The 19,218-nt window shown below is 41.0% G+C and overlaps 1 protein-coding gene across 1 annotated transcript in view; it reads right to left on the bottom strand.

The window, feature by feature from the left end:
* Positions 1 to 11,560: 11,560 nt before the first annotated feature.
* Positions 11,561 to 19,218, bottom strand: part of vwc2 (von Willebrand factor C domain containing 2) — a 52,130-nt gene continuing 44,472 nt past the window's right edge. Inside the window, exon 4 of the mRNA XM_015014799.1 lies at positions 11,561 to 13,568. Within this exon, the coding sequence (XP_014870285.1) occupies positions 13,426 to 13,568 (143 nt within the window). The 3' untranslated portion in view covers positions 11,561 to 13,425. The remainder of the gene's footprint in view (positions 13,569 to 19,218) is intronic.

Raw genomic sequence — 19,218 nt, forward strand, 5'->3', positions numbered from 1 at the left:
GGGCCTATAAAATGCTGGGGGGGCACATAAAATGACATGGCGGGCCACATGTGGCCCGCGGGCCTTGAGTTTGACACATGTGCTCTAGAGGAATCAGTTTTTCTATCATCAATAACTTTTAAATCTGAAGTCTAATGGCCTGACGCTGCTTTTTCACCCCTTAGCTCTGGATACAAAGGGATTGTAACACTTTCAATCAGCTGCAAGCTAAAGCAAATGTAACAGAGAAAAAGCAAGTAAGAGATGTTTGCTAGTGTTTTAGTCCAATTCACCTAATCCGATTCTAAGCCAAAACCAAACAACCATTGAGATAATTTCTGTTACTGCAAATATTAAAATAAAATCCTGTTGAGTAGCTGACCTGCAGCAGACTGACTTGTTCAGACCTCAGAGGAATCCGGTCTGATAAACCTAACAGTCTGAACTGGTACCAGAGACGAGCGCAGACATCTGGCTAATCGCTAACTCATTTAGCATGAGCTGCAGGCAGAGCGAGTGAAGCAACAGGTGGAGTTGGGCTTAACTCAGTTACTGTTATTTGATTCTGCATGTTGCACTGAGGGAAACGTCTTTATTTCAGCTCCAGAGATCGTTCCTCCCTCCGGTTTTCTTCTCTCTCATCTTTTCATCCTCGGTATGTTGGGACAACGATTACATTTTTGATGGAATGCAACCAACAGTTTTCATTTCAGCCACTTTCATAAACACACACGTTCGGCATTGAATAGAGAAGAAAGATTAACAGGAAGTGACGGTTATCTGGTTATGGATGCTCTCCTGAAGCCATTGTTTTGCTTGAACTCTTGACTTTTGCTCTTTGACCCTTTGATTTGATCTTATTAGCAGGAAGCAGGAATGGAAGACGACATGTTTCCCCTTTACATTTTTAGTTTGGATGTTGGTAAAGGAGGTAGAAAAAGCAATTAATGTTGGAGATCTGTAGCAAAAAGTGGCATCTTGTGGTCACCAAGTATCCATGGCAACCATTAGACGGTCTACAAGCCACAATGTTTTTTTTTTGTTCTATCACAAATGTAAACATGGAGTTTGCTAATCTCTATGGGAACTAATTTATTTGTGTGTGTTTTGGTGGGAGTAAAACTGTCCAGTTGAATCTGGTGTGAACATGTGGAGAAGCCTCTCAGACTCACTGGTAAGTACGGCGGAGGATCCGTTAGCCTGGTTTCTCTTCCACAAGCTTTGGGAACTTTAAGAGTCCAAAACATTGTACACTTACTGGAATCCAAAACACTTTAGATAAAAGCCGACATCTAGTAGTAGGAGGATGATGATCCAAAAGATTTGGTCAAATAAACATAAAAATGATTCAAGACACATCAAATAAACTCTATCCACAACCAACTTCGTCCCCAAAAACTCTAGAGAGAACAGAGGAGAGAAAGCAGGATCTAGAAAGTTGGTGTCAGGAGGAACGGTCAAAGATCTGTCTGTTTGTGAACCGTTGCAGCAGAAGCCTAAGTGCTGTCCAGCTGGCAGGGGGGACGTGTTGTACAAATTACTCACAGCAGGGATGCAAGTACAAGTGGTGCCAGTAATTTCTGAACAAAAACATCTAGTTCTAATAACTCACTAAAGTGTTTTTCCTCCTAACATGCGTTAAAATGTTGGGTGGTGAGGTGAACTGGAGGAGAAGGCACACCGTGTATGGAGGAATAATTCAACCTCTATGCAGCCATCTGGGGTTCAGTTCCCAGGAATTTAAGGCAACATGTGAACAGTTGGTCCCATTCAGTCATGTGGATTAAAGGGACATCATGCAAAATTTTAGAAATGACTGAAAGCTGGAAATCCCTGTGCATGAAAAACATTTTAAACTATAAACTGTTTGTAAAATTACTCATTAAAAATTAACAGCAATAGTTTGGGTTATCTAGCCTGTCATAAGAGAAAAGAACATGATTCATTTTTCAGTTATATTTTCACGTTTGTCATTCATTTGTACATTTCAAGGATTCAAACTAAATATTAAACTAGAGAGTTAAATATTTAGTACAAACTATATATTTAAGTGGCAAACAAAACATTTAGATCTGAACTAAATATTTAGCTTGAAAATTTAGCTAAGTTTTTAGCTTGCTAACTAAATATTTAGTGTGGAGCTAAAAAAAATTGCTAAATATTTATTTTAGTTTCTACCTAGCTAAACTAGTTTGAAGATAATTATTTAGCTTGCTGAGTAAACATTTAGTTTTGAGCTCAACATGTGGCTTGCTATCTAAATATTTAGTTTGGAGCTAAATATTTAGCTTGCTAACTAAATATTTAGTTAGCAATATTTATTTAGCTTGCTCACTAAATATTTATTTAGAAGCTAAATATTTAGCTTGTTAATTAAACATTTAGTTTGGAGCTGACATTTAGTTAGCTTCAAATGATTTAAGGATAGCTATTCTATCCTAGAATAGCTAAGAAATGACTGAAAAGGGAACACTTGAATGAAAGACTAAATAACCCAAATTATTTCTGATCATTTTTGACTGTGTGACTTTACAAACCGGTAAACCTCCTGCAGATCCATCATTACTCAGCTTCCCTTTTCATCTGTTCAGACTCTTCCAGCTGAAAAAACATGCTCAGATCCATTCACATCTGTAAGGCCACTCACAGTAACCTTGGGCTTTATGCGAGACGCCAGGCTGCTGCAGAATGTGATAAAAAAAAAATATATATATATAAAAAAAGTAAATAATGACCTTCCACACATACCGCTGTTTTTCAAACAGTTGTAGAAACTCAAAAAATGAAGCAAACAAATGCATCCATTCAAGTCTGAGAAGCAGCATACAGCCACTCATGCAGAGAGTGTATGGAAGCTGTCTGAAAATAACATTGGATATGCTTGCATTGGTAAAAAGTGCCAGACCTCGTAGCAGAGAGCTGCAGGAACGAGGAGCCTGAAATGAAACGGACTCATGGAGAGGCTGTGGATTAGGAGCTCTGCTGTGATCCGGCACAAAAGGCTAGTTAACAATACATCATTTCTACTTTTAGGAAACATTCTTTCTGCTCTAAAAGAGACATAAGAGCCTCCACTCCACATTCCTACTATTGATCCGTGCATAATAACAACTCAGATTTTCAATTACATTCAGGACGCTGCATTAGCCAAAGACACGCTGAAGGTAATGGACTTTTTTGGTCACAGAGACGGATAGACTTGTTCCTTTGAGACCTCAGTTTTCATTATTAATTCCCTCTTCCCCCACCAAGGCTGCTTCCTTTTTGCTCTGATCAAGGTAAATTACCTGCTTTACTAGAAAACCAACAGAGTGAAGCTCCACTTTCTACAGTGTGTGACGCGGTGGGAAACATAGAAAATCAGAAACGTTGGACAAGATTGTCACAAACAGATATACAGTTTAGAGGAGCTGGTTTTTATTTTGTATTTAATTCACTCAATTATAAATATGAATAGTTTGTGTAACAACTGAAAGAAATCATGAATGAAAAGGAGTAGAAAAACGTATAAACTTATAACATCTGCATCCAATTCTTATCAGAAGAAAATTAGCTATTCATACTCGTATTTTGCCTTATTTTCAATGTAATAAAATATTTTCACTTGCAGCTGGACACAAATGCTTGGTTAGATTTAGTGTTTTTGCAGAATATGGGGGAGTTTACCTTTTCTTTCTGCACAACTGAAGCTTTTTATGGTTCCAATCTCCTGATTTGGTGAAGGAATGAAAAACTGGAGCTTGGTTGCTCCGGCCAACCAGCCAAGATGAGAGATTTCTGAATGGTCAAGGAGTTTTTATTCCTCAGATATTTAATATTATATTGTGTAGACTGGAGTCACCTGCTTGTCTCTGAATGCAGCAGAGCGGGGCTGGACTCCAGGTTGCTAAGGTTTTTATTTAGATTGTATGTTCTTAAAATGTTTTAATGCTTTGGGATGTTAATTTGTCTTTTTTTGCTGCAGTACTGTCTTCTGGGAAAATAGAGTGAATACCCAACATTTTTGCACATTTAGTCATTATCTACCATTTGCATTCATTACTAGAATTACCATTTGAGCATTTCTGCAGCTTTCTGTTGGGTTATAGTGAGATGCTTTGCTGATTTAATGCATCTGTTCTATTTTGGGTTTACCCGTTTTTGTGAGTACATTATTTTTAAAAAAAAACAAGTATTACCAGGTTTATTGGGTGTTGTTTGTTTTGTAATCAATTTTAATCCCGTTAGGCCAATTTACTCACATGTTTCTTTTCTTAAATAATGTGCAGCATAAGTTAAAAAGTTTAACTTTATTCTCCAGCAGGGAGCTTGGGAGAGTTTTTCACCCACCTCTACAGTTCTCACTGTGGGGGGAAATATAACTGTTTTCTCATCAAGCAGAGCAGAAATAGGCCTCATGTTTTATTTCCACCCAGTGAAACGGAGAGTCATTGATTACTGATTAGCAGTTCCTAGAATGGTAAAAGAAAAAAAGTAAAGTACAAATGAATAAATGCTTGAGTTGGTTTTATTTTAAGGAGATTGAGGCGTTCTTTTGAGGTATGTATGATTATATTACTTTAAAGTGAACAGGTTAGATTACGTCCACGGGTTGCACAAAACATGTTCGTCATATTTTTTGCCCAAATCATTTTTGGATCATGAGATTTTAGTCTGCTCAGTTTCAGAATGAGCTGTTTTAGAGCGTTTGTCACTTTAAATCCAATTAGTTGCTGCTGGCAACGCCCACAACTCAACGTTTACACTCAGAGGTGAAAATGGCTGCAAATAGATGCACAACTATACGACCGAAAAGCATCAGTAGAGCCTCCTGCACGACTGCAAAGAAAGCAGCAAGTGATTTCTGGATTGTGGGTCAACAAGAAAACACTTGTCTTTTCCAGCAGCCATTATACAGCTCATACAGTAGTAAAACCAAATGTGCTTGGGTTGCTAGGTAACAGACTGGGCTTTGCTGGGATTGCCAGGTAACGGGCAGTGCCTGTTGATTTGTGATGTTACATTGGGAAGGTTTTTAAAAGGCTCATTTTCCAGACACCAAAAAATATTATCTTGTCAGAAAACGGCTGTTTAAGCTGTTTCTAGATTGTTTTTAGAAGCCGTAGAAACTGAAATGGAAGTATAAAAATGGGAAAAATCGGAATTTTGGAAACTACACCCTCTGTAAATTTTCTGACATAAATTATCCGCTTCTATAACTTCATTTTTCTTCTCACAAGCAGGTGCACATGTGAAGGTTTGTTTTTTTTTTTTTTAATCTGACTCCTCTAATGGTTTTCATAAACCCAAAATAACTCCAGGCGATGTGCTGCAGCACGTGAGCCACTGGCTAAGGCACTAACACCAGGCTCTCTGTATCACGACCTGTATGATAAATTACAGTTTCAGGGCTAAGAAATGAAAAAACCCAACAAGATGAATGTTGTGCTGCAAATACAAACACTTAGTATTCCACAGAGCTGCCTCTTTATGATAGCCGAACCATCAACCTTACTATCTGTGGTCTAACAGCAGCTTATGCAGATGTGCCCGGCTCTCCAGCTTCTGCAAAGCGTCTTCTGCAAGCAGGTCACATTGGCAGCGTCTGTGTGCCACGGATGAAATTGTAACGGTGTCCTCTGAGACGCTTTAAAGCCTTATCACTCAGCTACCTGGCCTTTAACAGCCGCTGATGGAAAGGGACAGATTGAACCTGCAGTCACTGACAGAAAATAAGAGATATTTGCTTGCTCCATGGTTTGGATTACCTCTTAACTCCAAAACAAAGCCATATAAGTTGTTTGATTTCCATCTAATGCTCCGGTAATGTCGGAGCACATCTGTCACTGTGTGAGGTGTGACTGGAGAAGCAACTCCACTCAGATCGAGGAGTCGCAATTGTCGCCGTCATCTGGCGGCCAGCAGAGCCAGAGAGGTAAAATTGGAAAAGTGAATATGTTGCTAATGGCAGAGGAGAAGAGCTGGAGCTATAATACCTAATCTATAGAAGACAATTTCAGGCCCCAGACGCTGGAGAGCCGGGCGCTCGATCCAGAAGCGATTCGCTCGGATTGATCAAGGAGCGTCGTAATCACATGGGAATGATACACGCGGGCTGCGAGGAGTGTCAGCAGATTCAAAGGTGGGTTTAATGGATTTGAAGAGATGTGCTTTGAAATGATTTCAGAGGGCACAAATAGAATCCTCAAAGCATCTTAGCAGCATTTAACAGCTGTCCGCTGAAATTAACGTTCAGCTTCAGTCGGGGTCTGGAGGAACAGAGGCCTGGAGTTTCCTCAGCAGGAATTCAAAGAGACCCTCACTTCCTGAAAGAACAATCGGAAATCTGCTAATGAACTGCACAGCTGCAGATAACAGAGCCTTATTAGGCGGAAAGCCTAAATGCACTTACAGATAAAACCGCCTTTTCTTTCATTCAAACGGCTAAAAGCTCGCCGCTCCCTCTGAAACTGAAATTGAAACGCTGCAAACGTGGAATGAAATATTCATAACCTTCAGCTGCCGTCAAGCTCTTCCTGTTTCAAGATAAAACACACAACAACAGAAGAAAAAAAACACAATCCGACATAATTATTCACCTCTAATGAGTGAGGAGAGCCGAGCAGCCGCCCGGCCCACCGGGCCTGGCGGCAGAGCGCGGGACTTCCTGTGCTGCTGCTAACAGCAGCTGCGGCGTCTGCTTCCTGCAGATACCGCTAATCTAAAGTTCCCAACTCCGCCGGCTGGAGATGGAGGCAGGTAGCTTTTTTTTTTTCCTGTCTCATGAGTTCGTGGAACATTTTCACCTCTGTTCAATCGTCTCCGAGCTCTTCATGCATTTGATAAGACGGCAAACGGCGGCGCCACTGACACTCATATTTATGGAGGAGAAATCGTGACTGATGCGTTCAAAACTTTGATTGAATTTTGCACAGAAGTGGTTTGATTTAAAGCTTCAATCAAGATGCATCTTCCCTCTGAGATTTTACAGCTGAGCGGGAATCAGATGCTTTTGCTGATGAGCCGTCGCACGTTGAGACTTTCCTCCTGAGTTTTTACATCTGCCAATTTGACAACATGAAACTAATTTATTAGAATGATAAAAGGAGATGTATTGAAAATAGTAGAAGGCTTTACAAACAAGACCTTGGATATATTCATCTTAGTGTCTCCTTTAAATGTGCGTTGTAAACGACTCGGCTTTTTCAATACCTGACAAATAAAATCCAAGGATAAAAATGAGATTAAGATGCATTTTGTATTATTCCATTCAGATTTTCAATCATTCATATGTTGGTGTTAATAATAAACCATCAACGTTTTTTTTGACCTGAGGTAAAAGTTTAAAACGTTCTGTTGCAGTATTGATAATAAGGTAATGAACAGTTTCCTTCAGTAATGTAAACTTTGGTAAAATGAATTATTCATGAGAACATAACATGATGTGATGACTTCTCTGTTTACATGATGCTGATGAATCTCCTGGGTGACCTTTTATCCCGTCCTGTTTACTAAAGATCTGATGGCGGAAAGCAGATCAAATCAGAAGTAGACAGGCTGAAGTAAAGCCTGTTAGAGGCTGCAATCAATAGCTTAGAAAATTAAGGTAATTATATCATCCTTTGCTGCCTTTGATTCATAAAATCAGTGACAAAAACATTTTTACAGAGAACAAGAAAAGTTTGAATTTACACCAGCCAGTTTAAAGTAGAAGACCTTAATAGTGAATAAATTCTTCCTCCCTTGTAAAACCTTTGGTTATAAAATCATTATTTTTTTAAAGAGAACTTATGATTCTTTCTATCGTTTAATGTTTTCACACCTGATAGTCCAGTAAACTCGGTCCGATTGGACCAAATTTGCAAATTTTTTGACATTTTCAGTTGCTGCGGTTCCCTTTCACACTGCATTGAATCAAACCAACCAAACTCTTTGAGCAACATGTTCCCCTCCTCGCCTGTGGGGGCGATGCACCAAGAATCACTGAAGGAAACGACACAAAAATCTCAGAAGACACAAACTGCAAACAAAACTGGAGTGGTATAAGAAGTTAGCGGTTGTAGGATTTCTCTTTTGCCTTTGGTAAAAGACTAAGAGTCATTTCTCTAGAGTTTGATTAAAATCTTCAGCTGTACGAGCAAATAGAGGAGCTGATGAGATCAAGAACATCTGCACTTCTTCCTGTTAAAATGGAAAATAAATCATTTCTACCAAAAACTGGTGGAGGGTGAAAACAAAACTTAACTTTTACTCCAGATTCAGTTAATACACCGTCTTTAGATCCACAGGCCTCACTTTGCATTTAAGTGTTAAAGTTCATAAGAGGTAATTTAGAAAACCACAGAAGAAGAATGGGTTGTTTATAATGGCCTCGTCTCTTCAGAGAGAATATCTAAGCTAAACTTTCAAAAGAATGAACCACAAAATGCAAATCTACTCCAGAACGGCTGAAAAAAGAAAACAAGGGTATTTCAGTGGTCTAGTCAAAGTCCAGACCTTAACTTCTTCATAATGCTCCAATAATACCTTAAAACAGCTGTGCAAAAAAGAAAAGAAAGAATTGAGGCCAAAGTCTTGATAAACTCAAACAGGAAAGGTTATTGTTGGGGTGTACTTACTTTTCCATCATTAATAAAAACTTTTTTTTCTGAAACTCTCCTATTTAACTTCAAAAGATAACACAAAGGAAACAGCCGGAGCTGAGGACGGTTCCCTCTGTGGCCGGGAAGCCCCTCCGGCGTTGTGTTTCACAACAAGCAGAGAAGAGAACAAGTGAAGGATTTTGATGCATGAGGCCAAACGGAAAAAAAGAAACCTTTCTCACATCCAGCCCACCAATTTTTAGATTCCAGCGTCCTGCTGTTCAGAGTTTACTGGAGTCTGTTGGAGCTGTTTTAAGGAGCCATGCTGTGGTGGAGGACAGAAAGCGGCTCGACTTTATCCTGTCGAAATGAACAAGAAATGTCTGCAGCAGCACGTCTGGATGACAGCGTATGCTAATCAAAGCTTCCACATAGTTTTCAGCATCACAGATGTGTGTTGCTCTGAGCTCTAATGCCGCCTCATACATGTGATCCCTGATGTCGGCTTTCTGAACACTGAGACAGATGGTCCATCTTTTTCATCTTTCCTCAACCTTCTGTTGATTTTATAACCTTCACATAATCAAAATTCATGAATTTTTCGATTTTTTGTTGTGCCTGGCTCAACCTCTGACATGTTCTGCAACAACAAAATGGATATTTTTGTTCCTTTACAGACATCTATTTTATTTCGTAGTTAAAAATATATATTTTTTAGAATTGGCTGTACTCAGAAAGGCCTTTATGTCTGCATGACATTTATTGCTGCATCTTATTTCTGAAGCTGGCTGGATTGTTGACCACTCCAAGCATTACTCCACATGATGCTCAATTTTAAAAGACAGAGGCTGGCTGATTGCTGTAAAAGAATAATGTATTTCATCACCTCCTGTAATACGAACGCGCAGCGTGCATTGTCCGGGCCGGGGCAGAAGCCTAATTACACGGTTTCAGCTCTGGGAGAGGCCAGCCTAATCTCTGATGGGGCTTTCCAACAGATGTGTCCAATTAATGGCCTGTCTTTGATGGAGTTTAGATGCCTACTTCTCTGGGAATTTGGTTTCAAAGTGAAAGACTCTGACGAGCAGACTCTATATCCTCTCTTAATCACAGCTTTCTTCTGCCCACGGATCCAGTTTTGAAAAACTTAAAGTTGAAACCGGATATTCATCGTCTGACCACTCTAAAGCTTTGAGTTTTAGGTTAGTTAGGATTATCTGTTTTTGCTATATGCCAAAATAAGAATATAGAGCTTTTTTAATAACTTAAATCATGGCTGGGTCACTAAGGTGATAATTATGATTAATTAATTAGATTTTAATGCATGAAAATGTTTAAAACACAATTAATTGCATTGCTTTTCTACATCCATAAGGAACCTTTGTATTTGCATTTTTCTGGTACACACATAAATCTGACACACCAACAAAATTTACAAAAACCAAAGATGAATTCTGCTGGTGCAGAATTTTGATACGTCTCACATCAATGATGTAAAAGTCCGATATAATGCAGACGCTTTGAAAACAATTAGATATGCATCTGATTTAGTTCCACATATAAAAAGGATGTGAAAAGACAGGAATCGGTTCGTTAAGACTCCAGTAAAAAAAAGTTGGGTATGTGCAAAAGACGTAGATTTGGGTCACGTTTGTCTGCAAAAAATACAACCTGTGTGACAACAGGAAGTTGGGGAAAAAAGACCGTAAAAGCTAACTCAAGAACGGATGAGAAACAAAGTCAGTGACAGCTGTTGTTCCTTGAAATGGTAACAAAATGACCCCTTAAACTTTGGGAGTTAAGTGACCCTCAGTGAGATCCATCCATCGTTTTCTTCTTTTTCAAGATTGGCTCATGGGACCATCGGGTTCAGGAGGGAACCGTGGAAATCCTTCACTCCACCAACATCCAAACCGGAACAATGAAGTCTGATCCACTAGAAGACAATGAAAAAAGAAATGGCCTCGTCTCTTAATACAGTTTTAATGTCAGGTTTCAAATGTATAATAAATGTCCTGATCTGCAGCTTGTTAATGACCAGGGCAGGGACAGACAGGACCATTACCCCTCAGCGGGCGAGCTGCATGGGAAATTAGGCATTATCCTGGCAATATGAATGAAAACAGAGATAATATCACAGCAAATCTCTTTAGAAAGAGGATAAGAGGGAAAACAAGCACACGTCCTGCACAGCGTGGATGAATGGATTTGTTTTGATTGAAGCCCTTACAGTAAAAAGAGGCAGAGGAGTGAGGATCTTAACAGCTCTGTGGCCCCCAGCTGTTCTGAAAGGAGCCTGTCGCGTAGCGTAGCATGCACTCAGGCTTATTTACCTGGATCCCGCTGTCTGTCTGACGGGCACGTCTCGCTGCTGGAGATGCACAGCCGTCCGGTTGTCTGGCAACCTCAGAATCAAAGAGTTTCACAGCGTGGTCTGGACATGGCAGAGGGGCGACACAAAGAGCGCAGAGAGGCAGAAACACAACACCTGCATCCGTTTACCGCAGCCTGCCCACGGCTGCTCATAACCCCAACTTAAATTATTCATTTTCATTTTGATCTGCCGGTCGATCGGCCACGACAAGCTGCATTCATTACTCCACGAGCCGATATTGAAAACGAAGGCAGGAAGAATGTGAAGCAACTGTGTCGAAATCCTTGAACTAAATTGGAATCAGCGGCGCTGCAGCCTCCTGTCTGGCCTTTATTAGCGAACTCAGAAATCCAGAGGCGGCTCAGGACAATCAGTATTCTCACCGGTAACATCTTCCTGTTTATACTGTGATGCTTCTAGCAGCTGGAAATGAAGCTGCGGCAGGTAGCTTCTCATCCTCTCGACAGCTCATTAAATATTTACCTGCAGCTTTCACACAAACATATCCCATCCCAGGACTTCAGAACCGGGGGAAATGTACACGCCAGAGGAGGGGGATTTGTTCGGATTTGTCCCGTTTAACAGGAACTGTGGGATATCTGGCAGAAAAAGGGTTCAGTCAGTCCATCTCAGTAACGAGTCATGATTCAAATAAAAGCAGGAACATTTTTATTCATTTGTAAGACCGTCAATACAAAACACCACCGACATGGACTATAAAAAGTTACTATTTGAGCATTTACAGAGCACAGATTGGCATTTGTTTCAAACATGAACACCAATACGAAGAGAAATACAAAAAAGCACTTTCAAATCAAAGCACATTTGAACATCCAGAAAAGATTAAAGAAAAGCAGAAACAGTCGAGTCCCTTTGAATTACCCTCTGGTTTTGTTTCACTGCAGCGCTGCTTCGCCAAAGTATTCACACCTTTGATTTTCGTTTCATGTTTTTCATGTTACAAACTTCAATGTGTTTACTGGGATTTTTGTGATGGACCAAGAAAGCAAAACAAAATAGTACATGGTGGTAGAGTGGGAGGAAAATGAAACATGCATGTGTCCCCCGAGTCAAAACACTGACAGGTGAGACAGCTCACCACTCTGAGCTCCCTCCCTACCACATTTACTCACCTACAGACTGGATTCCTGACATAATTGTTCTGGGCAAATTGGCCAGAAAACATTTGTCTTTCAATTGGATTAAGGTCTGGACTTTGATTAGACCATTTTAAAATGGAAATGAACACAGGTGGACTTTCTTCTCTGATCCAGTGACTTTTATAGGTTGGTGGTACTGGATTTATTTGGGGGTCACAGAGGAAATGGGGGTTGGATACAAATGCAGAGTTCCTACTATAAATGACTTTGTTTTAGTCTATCACTTAAAATTCCAGTAAAAACACTGAGGTGGGAAAATGTGGGACTGTTCAGGGGTGTGAATACTTTAGCAGTTCTCAGTATTGACTTTGAACCTGGTCGTCTTACAAGCAAACATTTGGCCATCTTTGGTAATAGAAAGATGGTCTGGTCTGCACTTTGGTGGTAGAGGGATCGGTGTCTGAAGTGGTGTCAAGACTGGAAGGAGGGAGTTCTGCTGGGACGGGTCAGACCTGAAGTTGGGCCACGTGTCAAGACTGGTGTCAGGAGTGGAGTTGGATGGGTTCCAGGTGTTGTTACTGGTCTTGGGACCAATGTTGGGACTGGTCTTAAGATTAGTAATGTAATGTAATGACTGGTGTTTGGACTGGTGTTTGGACTGGTATTGGGTCTGGTGTAGATGTTTCTGCTGGGACTAGTGGTCGGCGCACTCAGGACCAAAGTTGGGACATTTGTCAAGATTGTGTGAAGAGTGGTGTTGGACGGGTCCGGGCCTGGTGTGGAGACTTCTGCTGCTGACAGTCCTAACTTCAGCCAGTTAGGACTGAAGTTGGGCCTGGTTGTCAGGGTTAGGGTAGGGAAAGATCAGGACTGGTCAGTGATGAGGACTGGTGTTGGAATGGATGTCGGGCTGGTTTGGGGTAAGTTCTGGACTGGTTTCAGGACAGATTGGGTTAGGCGTCGTTACGAGCACCGGACTGGTGTTGGGTCAGGTCATGACCACATGTTCAGACATTGAGGTTTTTCACCTCCAGAGACAGCTGTGTGTGTGTGAGTGTGTGTTCTGTACATTCTATTGTTGTTGTTGACCTCTGGTCCAGTACATTGCTTATTAAAATACAGAAACTATAAAAAATATCTTCTCACTAGTTCAGCATGACCTTATATTTTGAATATATTCAGAAATAATTTAAGACATAGATAAATAGATAATCTGTGTGAAGATTAGAAACTTTCATAAAAGCATTTTCAGTCATTGGGGAGTGACTGCTGTATAAATGCTGAATTGTTGGCGCGCCACTGTCCGACCCTGATCATCAGTGGACTGGGTGAGAGTCCAAGAGTGTGCATGTGGTTCGGCGAGGGTGTTGCCTCCTCCACCCCTCCTCACCTGTGCCAGTCTTTAGCTTTGTTAGCACTCGTTTTTACTGCAGGTGGCCTGCCGCTCAATCTGCCACGTGCCCTCCTCATACGTGCAGTAGCAGATTGTGCAGTCATCAATCTTCACCTCTCGCCCGGCTGGTATCACCTCTGTGTCCGCATAGCAGTTGGGCCCTGTGGGTGGTACAGAGAAACAGAGAGACTCGTGAAAAAGGAATGGCTTTTGTATTGTGCTTGAAAATGAAATCTCCAATGGACCCAGCATATTTTTCATCTGTTTCTTTTGTGTTGCTGGCACCGTGTCACATTATCGAGGTCAGACTTTCAATCAGGGCACTGAAAATGTATGAATATCCTGAACTCCTGTGGTTTAATATGCAGCAGGAAGTGAACTGGGGTTAAAGTAAATGAGGATAAATATAATGAGTTGTGAGCTAACATGTTTTTACTTCAGATCTGCATAAGAAAATGGAAAAATACTTCTACTTTCAGGTGCTGGAGTCACTTTAAAGGTTCTCTGTCTGTGCTTTCAGCTTTACGACCAACCAAGGACACAGTCCGATGTTTGAAAAGGAGGCGTAAGGACAGATCACAATTTAAAGCCACTCTTTGTGTTGCTTGAAGGATGCCGATCGGTTTGACATCCTGCCAGCTCAAAGAATTTCATCAGCCTTGATGCAGGTGAAGTATGACATAAAAGCATCCTGTAAATTGTAACTTTTGGGTGAAATAATATGTTTCTGTTACTTCTCTTCATTCTGTAAACCAGCCAAAACATATTAAAGTATCAGGAAATCTGACCTGCCATTATTAACACAGTGACTATTTCACTTTAGTTTCACTCCATTCTCTTCAACAGTGCAGAAATCTCATTTTTATGTTGGGCTTTTAATTATTTGAATAGTTTATAGAAGAACAAATGTGTCACAACTATCCATGTAGACTGAAATATGTGCACACACCCCAGCTGGTGTTGGGTAAAAGTCTCTTAGCAAGTTGTATTTTCAACAGATACAGCCATTTTGTGCAACGTACCAATACCACTGCTAAAAGCCCCACAGCCTGATGCTACCACCACCATGAATGACAACCGTTACTGTGTTCCTATGCTCTGAAGAAAGCCTCAGATTAGTACATATTTATGTCACCCAATGGCTGCTGGAAATGGCACCAGCTCCTTCTGGATCCTGAAAGGACCAGCAGGTGTACACCTTGGACAGATCTGTCTGAAGTCTCGTTTGATGATAAAACAATTTCAGTGGAACCTAAATGACCTGATTTTAGAGCATTTTTCTTGGTTGCCACTCATTCGTTCCACGTCTATTAAAACCTGCTTCGCTGTGGACGGTGCTGGTTTCCCAACTCATTAGTATTCATGGTAGGCTTGAGCTTCAGTAGTTCCTGGGTTGCTCGTAAACATTTAAGCAACTATGGTGTGAAAACATATTGAGGTGTTTTCACCTGATAGTCCAGTAGGTTGTTCCAGTTTCAGCTGCTGCGGTTTGCTTTCACACTAACCCAACCCAGACTGAGGTTTGTATCCAGACCAGAGTTCACTTTTCTGGTCCACATCAGAGTGTGATTACTCTGCCTCATCCTTAGAATCTAAAGTTGTTTATAAATGGCTCCAAAAGACTTTTATAAATCTTAAATCTCCACAGAGTATCTTGGATTTGCTCTGAATACGACCCAGTTCAGTTCTGTCAAACAAATCTTTTTCTGCTGCCAGTTGCACTCCAACATGGACACCGAGCAGGAGTAAACATTCTTTAATGGCAACGTTTTGTATGCATGTCTGCATATATTTGAGCCTGTACATACAGGTTTGACCACATATGGATGAATGAAAATCCATTCCTGCCAGCCATTCCTTGTTAAATCATTAAAGCTAGTTGATGAATCCACTCAGGAAAAACGACTCCTCAAATAAATCGTTAATAACCTCAAATTAACATTCATTGCCATGCAGGCGACGAGTGTTTGTAAACTAACTGGAAGCAAATGTCTGAACCAAAGAGTCTTTGAATGCAGCTGTTTAATAAAAGAAAATGTGACCCTCGCATTTATAAACAGAGAGCAATATTCCATGCACAATATTATTTAGCATATGCGTGAGCAGAACTTCTGAACAACATGCAGCCTTTTCTGATCACTTTAACATCCAGTGGGTAATAAACAAATAAAATGAGTTTCTTTATATCACAGTGAAACAGCCAATGTCGCGTTCTGCTGCTCGCTCTGTGAATTCAGTGCAGAACAGGTTATTGGTAAAAAGATAAAAATATTTCTGAGGAGGAAAAGCCAGAGAAACGCTCCGTGTTTCCTGACGGATGTAGAGGCTATTCAAGAAGACATTTTATGAGAAAGAAGATTTCTGTTTGACAGCATGTGTTTAGGTTTCTGATGCCTCTACCAGATGATATGCTCCGGAAAATACAAACTTACATCAGCCACATTTTAAACAATCACACTGACAGAGATTTGTGTTTAGAGAGGACACAAGATATGAGCCTGCAGAGACAAAGAGGAGCCTTCATGTTCAGTTTGCTCCAATTTGTAGCTAAACTAGTCACAAATTAAAGTTGATAAGCAATTGTAGAAAATATCATGCAGTTCTCTTCTGGGAACGCATAACTTGCTAATTGCTCTAAGGTTTCTAACCGTATCCTAAGTAACACGAGAGCGTGGATTTCTTTTCACAATGTAAAGCTCAGAGGAGTCCATTCTGCTTCCACAGAAAGCATTAAAGACATTGTTATACTTTTTGTTGGAAGAGCCAGTCGTTTTAAATTCAACAGATTTACAAACTTCTCTTTGGAAGAGATTCATATTCAGTAAAATCATCTTGTTATAACCAAAGTACAGCCTCTTTCTGTTCAGTTTCACGTGTCAGAATATAAAAACAACCATGTGAAACAACGAGTTATTAAAAGGAAAGTTAATCTAGATAATTAAATGATTCTCCATAGGTGTGAAAAAACCGACTAAGAGCAGGAGTTGTGACATTTTGCTACTCTGGAGCATACAACACTAAAGTGTAGAGACATCAGGAAGGACTTAAGAGAAGCAATTGCTGCCAGTCGCCAGCGATTTCAAAACTATTCATCCAGCCATTATCTACACCTGCTTATCCTTGCAGGTTCTCTGGGGTCTGGCGCTTATCGCTTGCAGTCATTTGGCAGGAGGCGAGGGATGCCCTGGACAGGCCTGTAGTCCATCACAGGGCGACAGAGACACAAGACAGGCAAGCATACACACTCACACCTGAGGACAGTTCAGAGAGACCAATTAACCAAACAGTCAGGCTTTCAGGGTGTTTTCACACCTGATGGCCCGATAGACTCGGTTCTACTGGGAACCAAAGCTGCAACATTTGGTCCATTTTCAGCTCCTGTGGTTCTGTCTCTCTCTGCTCTGAGTCAAACCAACCAAACCCTTTGAAAACCTGCTCCCCTCCTCGCCTGCAGGGGCGCTGCACCAAGAACCACTGAAAGGAATGACATGAAAACATCTGACGAAGACACTGAACGCAACTTCCTTCACAAACGGAAGCAAAAATGAAGTGTCAGATTTTATTGCTTGTAGGATTTCTGTTTTCCTTTCTCATGCTAACGTTAGGCTAGCACATTTGTTTTGGTTGTATTTACCCAGAATGCCCTGCGCTGTAGTCCGTTTCCTATTTTTGGAGTGATTTCCAGTCCATTTGGCGTTCACATGTGTAGTCAAGCAGCATCAGCGTTCACTTCAGCTGAACAGAGATCGTAGGCGAACCAGAGTTCAGGTCAGAGTTTGACTGCACAGTCACACCTTCGCAAACGAAACGGACTTTCTAGAAAAACAAACTTGATTTCAATTTAAACTGACTAAACGGATCTGTTAGCCTGTATGTGGGAGGAAACCAGAGTACCTGGATAGAACCCACACACACACACACACACACACACACACACACACACACACACACACACACACACACACACACACACACAGAGAGAGAGAGAGCATGCAAACTCCATGCAGTTAAACACCAGCAGTACTGCCATCTGTACCACTGTGCAATCTGATTTCAAAACTATTTAAAGTTAAATGTGAGCCGAAATGTCTGACAAATCATATTACAAGCAGAAAACATTTTAAAAGTTTCCTGTTACATATGGAGTGTAAACACAAAGCCATTAGCAGTGGCCTTTAAAGCAAATCCTTCTATGAGGAGAAACATTGTGAGTGAAAACTTCAACACAGGTGCCAGTGTTCACTGCAAGATCAGACTGCGAAATGTTTTAAGAAAATGCAAAAAAAAATCCAGAAATCTTTCAGCCTCTACAGGCTGCAGCTTCAATTTAATGACAAAACCTATTAGGAAGGGTAAGCAGGAGAAAACCTCTCTCTGAAATGAATATGGCAGCTTGGCTTATGTTTGACTTCCAGGTAAAAGTAGAGATGTTTGGCCAAGAAGCTATCTTGAGAAAAACAAGCACAGCATATCAGCACAAAGTCTGGATAACAAGAAGCACAGAGGGCGACAGCTGATTACCCAGACTTGTGCAGAGTCAGGACTTCAGCATCTTGCAGTCAGAAAGTCAACCATTAACTCTCAGTGCTGTGGTTGAGGCCAAGCCGAGCCGCGCAGAAACCTCGGTGAGCTGACGCAACCATGTTATGAGACACTGATGATGCTGTGTTTAGTTTCTCACTCACAGCTTTTCCATTTTGGCTTCATCTTTGTTTGAGAAACAACAACAGTGTGGGCCGGATGCTGGAGCGCATCCCAGCCATCACTGGGCGAGAGGTCGACTGCTGAAATAGATTTCTATCAAATCCATCATTAACACGTCGATATGGGCTGGAAAATAAGACAGTATGAAACCAGACACATATTTTCGATTTCCAGAAACATCCCACTCTAGATCAGAGACACGAGTCTAATAATTAGGATCTTCAGTTGTTGTATTAGTTTTACTTCCAGATGTCAGATCTCTTGCCGAGTTCTGTGATGTTTTTTCACAAAATTCAAGCTATCCGTCAAAAATGAGGCTACATGCAACCGGCTGGATACGCTGCCCTGTTTTATTTATTTGTTCCAGTGGAAAATGGGCTCTCACATGTGAGCATTCATCGATTGCTTCCCATAATAGCATCCTGGTTAGAGGAATGTGACAGGAGGAACAGTGGAAACATCAGATCCAAGGTTTGGGAGCTGCTGGAGTCGGGGCACATTTCACACAGCAGCTGTTTTCCTGCTAACCGATGCTGAGCACGTCTAACATGCAGGAATCTTTCCACTGGGGTCCCCTTAAAGACAAAATTTATCACGTTTCCCTACTCTCTTAATTAATCATCCCTCGGCCTTGAATCTGCCTAAAATAGATTTTCCATTGGCCTTCATTACCATGCCCTTCAAACTGCTGAATGACCATTCACGGTTTATGCAGCGGAGCATATTTACAGGCGAAGTCTGAGATCCCGGCAGGAGAAGAGATCCATCTGGGATTCACAGAGATTACGCTGAATTCTCAAGGACCATTTATCCCGTCCTCTTTCTGGGATTCAAACGTTTAACTCCAGCATTTTTTAACCGACTGCCAGCTCTGGCTTTGGTTCTGGGATTGCACATTACAGGTTTTCAATTACTCATTGTTCCACAGCAGTAAGGCACAAATCTTGCTGAGGGCGGATTCTATCCTCCAATGACCTAAAGGTTGGAAAGCGCATAAGAAAAAGTCAAATTAAGGAGTGTTGCGCAGCGCTTTAATAAAGTTCTGAAGTGGAGCCCAGGGGACTGTTTTTTCCTTTTCCTATATTGCAGGAAATTGGCTCTTACTAA

This window comes from Poecilia latipinna, unplaced genomic scaffold, assembly GCF_001443285.1.
Source record: "Poecilia latipinna isolate Pla-1442-1.1 unplaced genomic scaffold, P_latipinna-1.0 Scaffold1848, whole genome shotgun sequence".
Classification (NCBI taxonomy): Eukaryota; Metazoa; Chordata; class Actinopteri; order Cyprinodontiformes; family Poeciliidae; genus Poecilia; species Poecilia latipinna.